This window comes from Sardina pilchardus, chromosome 10 (genome assembly GCF_963854185.1).
Source record: "Sardina pilchardus chromosome 10, fSarPil1.1, whole genome shotgun sequence".
NCBI classification, from domain to species: domain Eukaryota; kingdom Metazoa; phylum Chordata; class Actinopteri; order Clupeiformes; family Clupeidae; genus Sardina; species Sardina pilchardus.
The window spans coordinates 6958930-6972976 of NC_085003.1; the positions used below are offsets into that span (position 1 = coordinate 6958930).

At 43.9% G+C, this 14047-nt stretch overlaps 2 protein-coding genes across 6 annotated transcripts in view; both read left to right on the forward strand.

Annotated features, from left to right (window-relative positions):
• Positions 1-8948, forward strand: part of cald1b (caldesmon 1b) — a 29550-nt gene extending 20602 nt beyond the window's left edge. For 2 of the 4 annotated variants that reach the window (XM_062548359.1, XM_062548358.1), the window contains exons 6-13: positions 177-212; positions 331-398; positions 497-728; positions 1212-1349; positions 1458-1501; positions 1716-1800; positions 1942-2091; positions 2323-2587. In XM_062548359.1, coding sequence (XP_062404343.1) covers positions 177-212; positions 331-398; positions 497-728; positions 1212-1349; positions 1458-1501; positions 1716-1800; positions 1942-2091; positions 2323-2535 — 966 coding nt within the window. In that variant the 3' untranslated portion in view covers positions 2536-2587. Of the gene's footprint in view, positions 1-176; positions 213-330; positions 399-496; positions 729-1211; positions 1350-1457; positions 1502-1715; positions 1801-1941; positions 2092-2322; positions 2588-5647; positions 5720-6148; positions 6187-7431 lie in introns of those variants that run through there. The other 2 variants (XM_062548360.1, XM_062548361.1) reach the window with 2 other exon arrangements.
• A 178-nt stretch (positions 8949-9126) lies between these two features.
• Positions 9127-13838, forward strand: tnnt2d (troponin T2d, cardiac). 2 transcript variants are annotated; one of them, XM_062548368.1, is made up of 11 exons: positions 9127-9272; positions 9986-10039; positions 10190-10210; positions 10315-10372; positions 10544-10660; positions 10852-10929; positions 11198-11308; positions 11562-11677; positions 11941-12031; positions 12737-12774; positions 13649-13838. In XM_062548368.1, the coding sequence occupies exons 2-11, from the start codon at positions 10005-10007 to the stop codon at positions 13692-13694; spliced, it is 711 nt and encodes a 236-aa protein (XP_062404352.1). In that variant the 5' UTR covers positions 9127-9272; positions 9986-10004; the 3' UTR covers positions 13695-13838. The 2 variants fall into 2 exon arrangements, with proteins under 2 accessions (XP_062404352.1, XP_062404351.1); XM_062548367.1 differs by lacking the exon at positions 12737-12774 and adding an exon at positions 12259-12299 and having other exon boundaries at positions 9130-9272.
• Positions 13839-14047: the final 209 nt, after the last annotated feature.

Here is a 14047-nt window from a genome sequence, read left to right on the forward strand (position 1 = left end):
TAGTCACTTAAATTTTTTGTGAGTGATCAGTAAATTCTTTCTTGCTATATTTTGTCAGTGATTGTAGTACCAATGTGATGTCACATTGAAGATGCCTAAGCATGTATTTAGCATGTCGTATCTATGCTTGTACTTTGTGTTGTAACACATTTTCCGCATTCTACTGTACCTCCAAGCCTGTCGAGGAAAAGCGAAAGCCAGCCTTCCTGCAGGTGAGAGCACTACACTATCAAATTATGGAGTCATATTTTAGATAGTGAGGCATATGAAAGCCTTATCTCTCGCTCTCTCATCATGTGTGTGTGTGTGTGTGTGCGTGTGTGTGATCAGAACCTCAAGCAACAAAATGGAGGTCTTCCTGACTCGACAAAGCTGAAGAAACCAGAGAAAATTCCAAGGTCAGACAAAGAAGCGCACAAACCTAATATCAATTCATAGATGCATGCATGGCGGTGTGTAAATCTTCATATGCATATTGTGTATTGTCTACTTTCAGTCGTGGCGTGGGGACTAAGGAGGAGCAGGAGGCCGAGCGCAAGCTGCTGGAGCTGAATAAGAAGCGTAACGAGCAGGAGAGCCAGGAGTTCCAGAAGATAAAGGCCAAGGCCGACGGGGCAGAGGCCGAGCTGGAGGTGCTGAAGAAGAAGAGGGAGGAGCGGAAGAAGATCCAGGAGGAGGAGGAGAGGCAGAAGAAACAGGTGCTGGCTGACAAGAAGGCCAAAGAGGAGGCAAGTACAATTCGGGAACACTGTAGAACTCGGGATGGGTGGATGCTGAGTGTCCACGAGTGTCCACTACCCAGCAGATAGATGGGCTCTCTCTCTCGACTTTTTTCTGTCATGCCAGCCTAATGGGCGTAGACTTATGCCATACTTATGCTCTACTTCCAAACCTTATTAGCTGTTACAGGAAGGCTACGCCAGGCACATTACTGAAGCATTCCATTTGCAGAACGTCTGCTGCAACAATTAGCTGCCACTATAATCAGTGGAACTGGCCAGACCAGACCAGACATGATAGTGGCGTGTATGTTCCACAGATTAGACCAGTTCACTAGCCTAGCCCCCCCCTCAATTAATGATAGTACACATTCTCCTTGTTCTGATGATACTTGACTCTTGTTTGTTCTGAAATGACAAGCTTTTAGTGCCATGCAAGTTACTCGGTCATCTTAGCTAGTGCCACTCTTTTGTGATTCTTGTGGCTGACAGGAGGAGAAGAAGAGGATGAAGGAGGCGATTGAGAAGAGGAGAGCAGCGGCGGCAGAGAAACGACAGAAGGGAGAGGCACCAGAAGGGGAGGCAAAGACACCCTTCAAGTGTGTTGGCACCAAGGGCCCTGCCTCAACGGTGGGTAAACATTCGCCGCCAGTGTCCAGTCACAGCACTAAGAGATTAAAGTAGCTGCAGTACTACAGTAGCATCATAACATGTGTTGCTGTTCCTTTTTGTTGTTAGATTGGGGTGAAAGCTGACTTTTTGAACAAGTCTGCGCAAAAGAGGTAACTTCTGTTGTAATGTCAGTTCATATAATGAATATAATGTACAGTGTTTCAGAGAGATAACTAGACATACATGATGAACATTTAATGTTTTGTATATTAATTCATTTGATATATAAAGTGTTTATCAAAGTATGTGAGGAAGTTTTTCTCTGACCTATAAAACACTAGTCTTAGTCGTCTGAAAATACCTGTCTTTTTTTCTGTCTCACAGCAGTTCTGTGAGGCCGACTCATAATCTCACACCCATCACTACCAAGATAGGCAACAGAATGGAGCAGTTCACATCCGCAGCTCAGGTCAGTCGCAAGTTCCACAACTGACCAGTATCCCCTCTGGCCAGCCAAAAGCAGCAGCTCTTCTCCATATGACTGTATTTGAGCCCCTCCCTCTGGATTCAATTGCTCTGCTTATTTCCCCCTGTAATGACGCCTCTGCAGGGCAGCAAAGAGCCCAGGTCTCCAAAGTCCCCCCTGGTGGACGTGCCAGGAGACGCAGGCGTGCGGAATATCAAGAGCATGTGGGAGAAGAGCAACGTGCAGAGCTCCCCAACAAGCCCCATGCCAGTCCAGCAGAAAGCAGAGAGCAAGGTGACCATCGAGCGGCGGAGAGGGGGGGCAAGAGGGTGGGGGGGTGGACAAGGGGGCTGGGGAGAGAGGCGGTCAAAAGTGCAAAGAAGTTTAGTGGGGGAAATGTTTTGGAGGTGCTGAATAGAATTAGAGAAGGGGTAAACAAAGAGGAGGGCAGAGGAGAGATGGTCCGTGGCGCACATTTGTTTGGTCACAACTAACTGGAGATGAATTCTTGTTGTCTTTGTGCAGGAAACATCTGGGATGAACAAAGGCGTGACGGGTCGGCTCAACAGCTGGAAGACCAAGGCCCCAGAGCCTGAGAAGGCAGCCCCAGAAAAACCTGCTGTAAGCCATGCAGCACATCCTACATTGTCATGCAGGCAAAACTTGCACTTACATGCCAGATTTTGTTTTCTCCCTCATATTAACGCGTCCATACTAAATAAAGTGTGCATACCCTGAATTGTCCAAAACTGTAGCTCGAAGCACCTGCTGAATAGTTAAAAAGTTAAAGGGACACTTCATCGATTAGCATTAAGCTTTGTATCTTTAGAAAACCAGTCTTAATGGTGGTGCATCATTCCCTCAGTTTGCCTTGAGATGGCAGAAATACGAATTTCAATGTTGGACTTCCTGCTTTCAATGATGTAAAAATCATAATTTTACGTCATTGAAAGCAGGAAGTTCTATTCATGGGTTTCATTGAAATCCATATTTCTCCCATCTCAAGGCAAACTGAGGGAATGATGCATGACCATTCAAAAACATGACTGGTTTTCTAAAGATACAAAGCTTAATGCCAATTGGTGAAGTGTCCCTTTAAAGGGATATTCCGCCATTTTTGGAAATACGCTCATTTTCCACCTCCCCTCGAGCAAAACAATCGATATTTACCTTGTTCCCGTTCATCCAGCCATTCTGTGAGTCTGGTGATACAACTTTTAGCTTCAGCCTAGCATAGATCACTGAATCGGATTAGACCATTAGCTTCTTGCCTGCTAGCTTCATGTTTAAAAGTGACTACGATTTCTGGTAATTTTCCCATTTAAAACGTGTCTCCTCTCAAGTTAGAAAGTGCAATAAGACCAACTGAAAATGAAACCTGGCGTTTTTCTAGGCTGATTTGACATGGAACTACACTCTCATCTGGCGTAATAATCAAGGCAACTTGCAAACGTACCATAGGCGCAGTGATATCGTACGCAGCATTTGAAAATAGTCCCCATAGACAACAAGCAGTAGTAGTGCCAGTAGCTGCAAGTTGCCTTGATTATTACGCCAGATGAGAGTGTAGTTCCATGTCAAATCAGCCTAGAAAAACGCCAGGTTTCATTTTCAGTTGGTCTTATTGCACTTTCTAACTTGAGAGGAGACACGTTTTAAATGGGAAAATTACCAGAAATCTTAGTCACTTTTAAACATGAAGCTAGCAGGCGAGAAGCTAATTGGTCTAATCCGATTCAATGATCTATGCTAGGCTGAAGCTAAAAGTTGTATCGCCAGACTCACAGAATGGCTGGATGAACGGGAGCAAGGTAAATATCGATTGTTTTGCTCGAGGGAAGGTGGAAAATGAGCGTATTTCCACAAATGGCGGAATATCCCTTTAAGGCTCTCTATCTATATTCAATTTGAGAAGCTATACCCCATGACACTATTTGTGCTGGTATCACGGTTAAGACGTACTCACATGAGAACAAATGACTGAAACACACACTTTTGATTATTCAGACTTTTCAAATCTTCTCAGTGACTGCTGATGGTAAGACATCCATTGACATACAGTACAGTAGTTTTCCAGCCCAAACCAGATACCCCTGCACTGACCCCTGCTGGACCCCCACCAGAGCATTCTGGCCACTCTTAACTAAATGTGTAAGCTTACACAGCACAACATTGTTCAGTGGACCTCTTTACATAAGCTGAAATGTGTAGTCATGCCATTATATAGCACCCAACACGTCTCACACGAACACAAATTAACTAAGCAGTTCACTGACTGTGTCACACTCTATCTGTTGTTATCTATTGCCACCTAGTGGTCAGGAATGTACTCTTTAAAATATCTATAACAATGATATCTGATGAATATGGATGACATTTTGCAGAAAACAGCAAGTAGTAATAAGGCCAAAGCAAATGTTTACCGTGATTACAAAAGGACAGATTTACGCCTTATGGGAATAAACGATGGGAAGTTCTTGGCGTCACAGGAAGGTCACTGGCGTCAAAGCACTTATTCACCAAGAGCCAAGTGGCGGTCTTCCAACTCTCTCTCTCTCTCTCTCTCTCTCACACACACACACACACACACATACACACACACACACACACACACACACACACACACACACACACACACACACACACACACACACACACACACACACACACACACACACACACACACACACACACTATATTTCATCAGAGCTCCATATTTATTTTAAGCTTTCATCGCAAGACTCTCTGATCACAGTCAGACATGTACAGTATATACAATATATAACTAATCAGACACATGAATGGGAAGTAGGCACAGTTCTGAAACTCTGCCAGAGGAAGACAAATGGCCTTGATCAAGCACATTTGTTTATAGAGAAATTTCAGCATGCCTTGCATTTGAATATACTTTATATTCTACATGCTTTATGTTGCAAACACACTGAATTAAAGCGTATTGTCGGAAAGCTTATTGGTACCGATAAATATTTCAAGATTTTTTTTTATTTACATTTCTTTTTTTGAAAAGAGAGAAAGATTAAATTAAGGAAATCTTTGTTTTATGTGGACTAATCCTTAAAACTTCACAAGTGCAGCCCCAAAACCACTATTTCCTTTATTGCCAGCAGGTCATTAACTATTCCAGATGTCCCTCTTGTGGCTGAAAGAACACAAAGTTCTTTCAGATTATATCAGACAAATGACTAAAATTTCAGGAAAATAAAGACTAAAATACAGGCATTTCCTCTTCTTCTCTACTCTGGTATTCAGTTTAATCTGTACATCTGTATATGTGTACAATCTGTCATCTATATATTCTCAAAATAAAAGTATGCTTTGCACAGCACTGTCTGTCTCTGTCTATTCTATTCTATTCTTTTTGTAACTGTACTCTTAATCCACTGTATGTTAAACTGTTCTATAACCATTTGTCTTTTTCTGTATGTCCCCTTTTGTCCGTTGTCGGCTCTGCTGGACCTGTCTGCTCTCCATTCTGCACATAAACAGGTACGAGATTAGTGTAGGAACAGTAATTAAGGTCTGACCAGAGAGAGGGCCTCATGGGCCAGTGGCATCCCTAAGAGGAGAGGAGAGGAGCAGAGAGGAGAGGAAAAGAGAGGAGAAGAGAGGAAAGGAGAGGAGAGGATGAGAGGGGAGGAAAGGAGAGCAGAGGAGATGAGAGGAGAGAGTTGTAGAGGAGAGGAGAGGAGCAGAGAGTAGAGGATTGTGGAGGTAGAGAGGAGAGGAGAGGAGCAGAGAGAAGAGGATTGTAGAGGTAGAGAGGAGAGGGGTGCTGAATACTTTGTCTGTGAGCCAGTGAACACTCATGGTGGGAATTCTGTTCACTCAGCAGGATCCCAAACCAGCTGACGTCACCAAACCACGCAGTCTGTGGGAAAACAAGAGCTCCACCCCAGGCCGAGTAAGAGAACACATACACTAGCATATTCCCATTGTAGTGGGAAATTACACAATGCAGGGTCATATAGCACTATACGGCATGATACAATTGCTGACTCAAATTCCTTTTGAATTTGTCATAACTTGCTGTTAACAAGATATCAAAGATATTCTTCAGAAATGGTATTGCTATGAAATGATCAATTAACCCCTGGATGAACATTTGATTTTCATTTATTTTTCAGCAACATTGTAGATTTAGTTTGATTTTTGTTGGCCAAAGCCAAACTGAAAAGAAAACACATCTGTTATTGATGAAGCAAGATCTCTTGTTTCCATGCCTTACAGCGTCATTTGTTATGCATTGTTTCGGTATTTGACATTTACTTGACCCTTGAGAGGGAATACCATTCTGTTGCCTCAGATCTCAATGTCTTCCTGCTGTTTTCAGGTGGCCTTTGGAAAGAAATAAGTCATGCGTTGTCAGAGGTAAATACGCCTGATTGTTTCTCTCCTCCTTTGATCTTTCTGATCTCTATCGCTCTTCTCCTGACTCTTTCTCTGTGTTAGGTTGCGCATATGAGATCAAAATCTTAATGTGTGTCGAGTTTTGGATCTCCTCTACAAAGTATCAGTGGGGTTCCTATCATGTCTGTTGCAACAATGACACATAACCACTCATTCTTCGCTGGGCTTTTGCTCCCCTTCAGCAGGCCGACAGAAGTTAGGGTTTCAGCCGCTCTCCTGTATGATTGACAGCACGCTTGGCAGGCCGCTCTCTCACCGCCACTGACTCCTGGGCTCCGGCCGCAGTGCAGTAAATTTCACTCCGTGTACGCTTGTTCGGATGCCTCGGGGCTCTATATTTATAAGCCCTGACCTTGTTTCCCTGTAGAAAGAACCTTGCAGGGCTCTTGGCAGGGCGCACATATTTCCGCAGTGCGCAAATTCACCCTACCCCCCCCCCCCCCCCTCCCTCCGGTGCCACCTGGGCACAGCAATACCGTGGCCTCGGTGACAGCATACTGGCACGCATGGCGCTAGGGCTGCAGCTGTCTGCTTCTCACATTACCTGCGGGTGTCTCGGGGGATTAGAGTGCAGGGCCTCCTCCAACCTGCCCAGTGTACCCGGGGGGGTTTGCAACACGTCTGCCCCTCTCTCATCGGTCTCATTGGGATCAATATTCGGATTAGTCGCTAACTGGTCGAAAGCCGCTAAAGCTAACATTTAGCGTGCCTCTCTTTCAAAATGGTTTGAGCTGTCCTGGTGGGAGAGGAAAAGGATAAGGTTGCCTCTGACTCTAAATAGTGTCCCCTCAACTGTGCACTCCCCCCTGCCCCCTCTTACAGCAACCTTGATCATTCCCATGCAGAAATAGTGCTTCAGAGTGAGGAGAGGCGCAACTGACAATGCAAGGCCACTCAGTGCAGTGGCACTATGTAGGACCCCCGACTATGTATACTGTCATACTAGTCTTACCCACATGCCTCACACACACACACACACACACACACACAGAGAGAGAGAGAGAGAATCTGTGGTTGTTACACCTTTCTGTATGTTTTTTCTGTCTATCTGTCTGTCTGCCTCTCTCTCTCTCTCTCTCTCTCTTAGTCTAAGCTTGTCACACACTGACTCATACTTGTTAATATCTGTGATCTAAAATAACAATACCATGAAATGCTCTCTCTCTCTCTCTCTCTCTCTCTCTCTCTCCTCTGTTCTTTGTAAAGAACACAAGACAGACTTCAAGGGCAGACAATCAACAAAAATATGATCACTACAGTCATCAGGCAGATGATGAGAGGCTCTACGGGGGGGACTTTATTATCCTCAACTCATGCATAGCTGATTACAACCAAAGGAGGGGAACATTGAAGATATTTGGATTCACAGCCATATAGCACAATATAGTACCAGCGTACTTTATGTTACCCGTTGAAGATGTCTTGTTTATTTTTCAACCATAGGGAAGTGGTTTCTATGCACATCAATCTCTGATTCTATTTACTGACTCTTAGCTGTCTGGTGCATAGACAGGCCTCTAGACAGCTTGCAACGCTTTACTTTGAGTTTCACATCTGCCTTACGATGATCTACCAGTGCTGAATGCTTCATTTCATACAGCCAATCAATAATTCCTACAGCATTAACGACAACTCACTACCACACTGTACTTGGCACTGAGTAATTAACTTGACGCTCTGAAAATAAGTGGCTTGTAGTTTCTCAGAGTTGAGCTATCATGGCACGCTTACAGCTAGTTTCATTAAGCCACTGCATACAGAATGAGTACTGGCTGCAACATAAATAATGACTGCTGCAGTACAACAAGCCCACTGCATTCACAGTGGTCATACTGTATCTCACTCGTAGATGTGTTAGACAAGCTTACCGCAGTTATATGCGACTAGGAAGAGCACTTTCTGCCAGAAACTGATCAGCCAGCCTGATTAGAGTTTGGTTTAATTCAGTCTGTGTGGTATCTGTGGCCAGCCAACATGCCCATCATGGTACTAACCTAATTACCTATACTACCACTAACGATCCTGTTAACATGTGGCTTTCAATATCATCGATGTGTATGCTGTGACGCAGTGACAGAACATCTGAGCCAGTGTGAGAGACTGTGGTGTCAATTAGGTAGAGGTGTCAGCCAGATGGACAGCTGTTGGTATCACGTAACCCGGTCACAATAGAGCATCATATCAGTGGATGAAGACATTTGCAATGTCACTCACCCTCACCCCGGCTCAGTCCCACTGGTGTCCCAACAGACTCCTGCGTCAACAATAAAGACAGGAAGGCTGAATCTGAATGCTTTCCCTATCAGGGAAAGGCATTTTGAGTAAGGGGACTGTTTTATTACCGGCCATGACGGCTAACAGTCAACCACGACTCATCTTAGTCTCATCTTACTTCTAAAAATGGCCCATGGCCTTAAAGTTTACGGTTCCATCCCTTTGATTTAATAAGCTGAGACAGGGATGGAAATCAAATGTGTTGTGTGATGATGAAATGTCACATGTTGGTCATTGTTTCTCACATTGCCTACACTCTGAAAAAGTTCAAACTGTACAGAAATTCCATTTTGTGTAACATTTCATTAAACCTGTAGGACACTAAATGTGCAGTTTATCAGTTTGTTTATTTTGGCTTTTGCATAGCTCACAGAAAGAATACTTGATATTAACTTTTGCAAATTGTTGTTGAATTTTACCCTCAGTTGAGCAAGAAAATAAATGCATATTTGAAAGACATGTTTTATTGGTTTTATTATACAGTAATTACTATGGGGTCAGTGGCACACATATCAATGTATCTTCTACACCAGGTGAAACAAGGTTAACTATGATGGGAACTGCACAATGTTTGGTTTTAGAATTTCATTGACACATATATTTAGGGTTTCCCATCAGCTAACAATAGACAGGGTATCCAGCACACACCAATCAGTGGCCTCTTTGGTCATGTGGTTAGAAAGACAATAGTATGTTAGCCTTGAAGCCTTAACCTGTCTATTAGTCTGCCGGACTGCAAACAATAAGGCATTCTCCTTGCTCCGGAGATTTGGGTAAGAGGAATTTCTCTGTGTTAGTAACTTTTAGTTATTTATTTATGTATCTGTATATGTATTTGACTTATATTTTACCTATGTAGAACTGTTGATAAATGAATGATGTTAACATACTTGATGTGGAGCATTTGTTTGACTATGATAGTGCAGCAGAATCTGTCCATTTGAGATGCATAGATGACATGATGATGAGAATGATAAGAAAACAGGAATAGAGAGGTCTGACAATATTGTGTTTAGCATTTTTACAGTATTGTACAGATTTGTAAAAGTGATAACGGGAGATAAGCATAAATGAGATATAAACATCAAAACATCAAAACATGACCTTGAACATTAAAAATAATAACGGAATTCATACAAGTAATGTCATGTGTTAAAGAGTCACTTATACCCAGCAGAGGACTTGGAGAGGAGTATGCTAAATATGTCATATAACTTCTTAGTCATTCTCCACTACAAAGGCACTATGCGTGAACTGAATAACTGAGACAGCTCTGTGACAGGAGGTATTTGTTGAAGCATTAATGGGGTTCCCTGTTTCTCAGAAATGGCATGTAACTGGCCCATCACATTCAAAGAATAGATTTTGTTACGGGAGCTTATTCAGTGAAATGGTCCCATACAGTACATACAAGTGTGCATCTTAGGAAGCGTCCGTGTCTTCTGTGTACTCCACGTCGGTTCTCAACATCCTCTGTTGGTTTTAGGGTTCTGCAACTCACAAACATGGGTGACACAGAAGAGGCAGTGGAGGAAGCCCAGTAAGTTCACATCAGTCAGTACTGCACTATAAATACAAAAATGTTGAAAGGTATTGCATTGTTCCATTGACTGACATTCCTCCTCCCCTCTCCCCCAACCCTCACCCCCCTCTCTATCTCTGCCACCCCCCTTCCCCCCTCTCTCTCAAGGGAGGAAGTAGCCAAACCAAAGTAAGTCTTTTTAAAAGATGTTTTTTATTATTATTCTACATAATGATATTCCCTTCCAATAAAGGAAAGCCTTCCCTAAATGTCCTCAAATTTGAACTCTGTAGGTTCATGCCCAACATAGCAGCTCCAAAAATTCCTGAGGGAGATAAAGTGGACTTTGATGTGAGTTTCATTCTTCATGACACACACACACACACACACACACACACACACACACACACACACACACACACACACACACACACACACACACACACACACACACACACACACACACACACACAGAGAAAGAGTTTGCCATGACAACTTACATCTTTTGCTGGGCCTCTTTAGGACATCCACCGGAAGCGTCAGGATAAGGATCTGGCGGAGTTGCAGTCCCTCATTGAGGCTCACTTTATCCAAAGGAAGAAAGACGAGGAAGACCTCATCACCCTGGTCAACAGGATTGTGAGTAGGCCCCTTCCTGCAGGACCACACACACACCCAACGTGTGTCTGCAGGTATTCCAAGACACCATTTTATAGCAGTAACCTGAAAAACACTCACTCTTTCTTTCATTCTCTCCCTCCCTCCCTGCCTCGCTCCATGTCCCTCCCTCCCTGTTGGTGTTTGTGTGTGGCTGTTGGCCGCCTGTGCAGGAGAAGCGTCGCGCTGAGAGAGCTGAGCAGCAGAGGATACGTTCGGAGAGAGAGAAGGAGAGGCAGGCCAGACTAGCCGTAAGCACCCTGCTCCTGCGGCCCTTTCATGCCCACCACCACACACCCCATGTTCAGTTCACAAGCTAATATCTAACCATAGCCTCTCATTGAGCACAACATCTGCATACAATAACACAAACGAGCAATATTGTCAATAATAATCCAGTTTTACAGTCGTGCCTATAGGCCCCATAAGCCCCAATGTATAGGCCTATTTCTGGTCAACTTCAAAACATCAGTAGAACACAGATGCTGACGTTCTCCGTCATGTTGCTGTGGAGTGCAGGAGGAGAAGGAGAGGAAGGAGCAGGAGGAGCAGCGCAAGAAGCAGGATGACGACGCGAAGAAGAAGAAAGTCCTCTCCCAAAAGACCCTGCAGTCAGGCATGCAGGCCAAGGTTGGTGTGGTGCTTATGAACACACCAGCATCCATCTTGTTTTCTACCCAAAAATACATTTACATTATTTCCAGTGTGCTTCCATTACACGTTTTGGAAAGGAGCTTTGTATTTCATTCTGACAGAGGATACAAAACTATAATACAGAAGGATAAAGATATGATATTTCAGAATACAAAGCCAACCCAAGTCCAGTATAATTTGCTGTGTGCTTTAGCTGTGTGAGTCTGAAACTCTGTTTGTGCACTAACAGCAGGCTGAGGGGAAGAAAGGGGCTAAGAAGCAGACGGAGAGGGAGAAGAAGAAGAAGATCCTGGCTGACCGACGAAAGGCTCTCAATATTGATCATATGAGCGATGACAAATTGAAGTACGCATTTTCAGTTTACTTACCTCTTATACTTAATCAAGTAATGATGATAACAACCCACATCATCATCGCAATTGCTTAGATTATAATCTTAGAGCAACATGACTGTTCATTTCAGCTGAAATGAGTAGGACTATACAGTTACTCTGGTGTCTGTACCAGGCTCTGGTCTGTACAAGCCATTACAGTGGGCCTCTTCCTCTACCAACCACAAGGGGGCAGACAATGCATTTACAACAGGTCACCTATTCTGTTCCCCACAGGGAGAAGGCTACTGAGCTGTGGCAATGGTTGATGGAATTGGAGGGAGAGAAGTTTGACCTCACGGAGAAATTCAAAAGGCAGAAATATGAGGTGAGACATTATTTTCACACAGATGAACATTTGGATACTGGGTTGGATTGGGTGGCAATCATGAACTATCCTACCAAACTGGGAGCTCAGAAAATACTGAATGTAAGACCAAGAATAATTTCAATATTTGAAACAGTTTTTAGATGAGTTCTCCCTTGATTAAACTCAGCCAAGTGGCTGTAATGTTCAATAAGTGCTCTGGGGCTTAACCTGTGACTTGCTTCCAGATCTCTGTGCTCCAGTGCCGTATCAATGAACAGAGCAAGTTGTAAGTAAAAGAGTTGGCAGGGCTATCTTATTCCCACTAGGGATGCACAATATTGGATTTCCAAAATGGCGATCTTCGATATGCCGATATGCTTCTCTGAAACCATATTGGCCTGGCACATTAGCCAAAACGATCTGCCGATAATCAGCTTCTTCAGTTTTTATATCCCGATGTCGATCTAACGCCAATATTATCGTGCATCCCTAATATCCCCATAATTGTGGCCTGCTCGCTGGTCTGACATGGGTCAAGGTGGTCGTTTGCACGGGGGAGAGGTAACGGATGATGGTAAGCAACCGCGGGCGTTGTCACAGGTGATAGGGTTTGAGAGGCTGTGGTTCAGGACTCAGGAGGTAGGATGTCTCAGGTGAGGTTTCCGTATGCCATGTCTGAACTTGTTGTGTGAGCGCTCAGCAACGCTCCGTGTGTCTTTACAGATCAATCAGCTCCTTACGCGCGTGCAGTGCCACCAAAGGTAAGTGGTTAGGCCACCCGCTGAAAGGGCTGTGGAGGCAGGACGCTTCGACGCGCATGTTCTGTTTTGAGTCCCGTTTTGTGAATGTTTTCCTCTCAACACAGAACATGCCTAGGTACAGTAGCTCCACAGTCCTTTCATATCCTGATGAGCTCTTTATGAGAAATGGTCGCTCTCCTATGGACATTCAGGTGTCCAAGACATTTTGCGTCTTACACAGTATGTGTGTATGTGTGTGTGTATGTGTGTGTGTGTGTGTGTGTGTGTGTGTGTGGGGGGGGGGGGGGGGGGTCGGGGGGGTCCCTGAAGGTCTTGGAGCACCTTGAATGCCATTGGAGACCATAATGACAGACCCATTGACCACTTCTGTACAGCTCATTGGTGGTGTTGTGTGTTTTTGTGCATGTGTGGGCATGACTTGAACATGGACAGTAACTTCCATTCCATTCCATCCCAGAAATCTAATACAGGAAAGAGGTATTGGTAATAGCTGCTTATTGACAAACGACTTCAGTATTTTCAGTTCCCTGTGTCACCCCTGCTTACTTTTAAGGCAGACCCTTATCTGTAAGATGTTACTCAATGAAACATATTACAGTCCCTGCACACACATAACAAAGGCATCAAATGAGAGGTAGTATATCAGTATATAGACAGTAGTAGACAGTATTTTAGTCCTGAGGTTTCAATTTACTGGAAAATGAAAACTTAATTGGTAATTGTGTTTGTTTGTATGATCTGTAGTCATACAAATACCTTCACGTTATGAAATGAGATATGCAACAACTCCCAGGCATTAGATGAAGTAATAGAATAAGCACGTTCATTTTGTGCGTTACAAAATACTTACCTGCCTACTTGTCCCGCTCTTCAGTGCCAAAGGTCGCGCCAAGGGCAAGATGGCCGGCCGGTTGAGGTAGAGGGCCAGCAGAGAACTGAAGACCCGAGTGCTGAGGAGATCATGTGTTTGTTTTTGTCTCCGTGTTTTATCTGTGTATTGATTTATCGTATTACCCCAGAGATTCACGTGCACCTAAAGAGCATATTAAAAGTATTACCATTCATTGCCTTTTCTTTTATTGTTACATATGTTGTGAAGAGCAAGGTGCAGAATTGTACAAAACAGTTTTTGGATGGATTGTCCTAAACAAAATAACATGATGTTCTTGTATCTGACATCAAATGGGCAGCAAGAAAAGGCAGAAACAGTAGCAACACCCAAGGCCCTCCAGTGACTGAGACAGACCCTGAGGGGTCAGCTCAACAGCGAGAA

Coding starts and splice junctions, on each gene's coding strand:
- tnnt2d (XM_062548367.1), top strand. CDS start 10,005: ATGGGTGACACAGAAGAGGCAGTGGAGGAAGCCCA. Junction 10,040..10,189: donor GAGGCAGTGGAGGAAGCCCA/GTAAGTTCACAT, acceptor CTCTCTCTCAAG/GGAGGAAGTAGCCAAACCAA. Junction 10,373..10,543: donor GAGATAAAGTGGACTTTGAT/GTGAGTTTCATT, acceptor GGGCCTCTTTAG/GACATCCACCGGAAGCGTCA.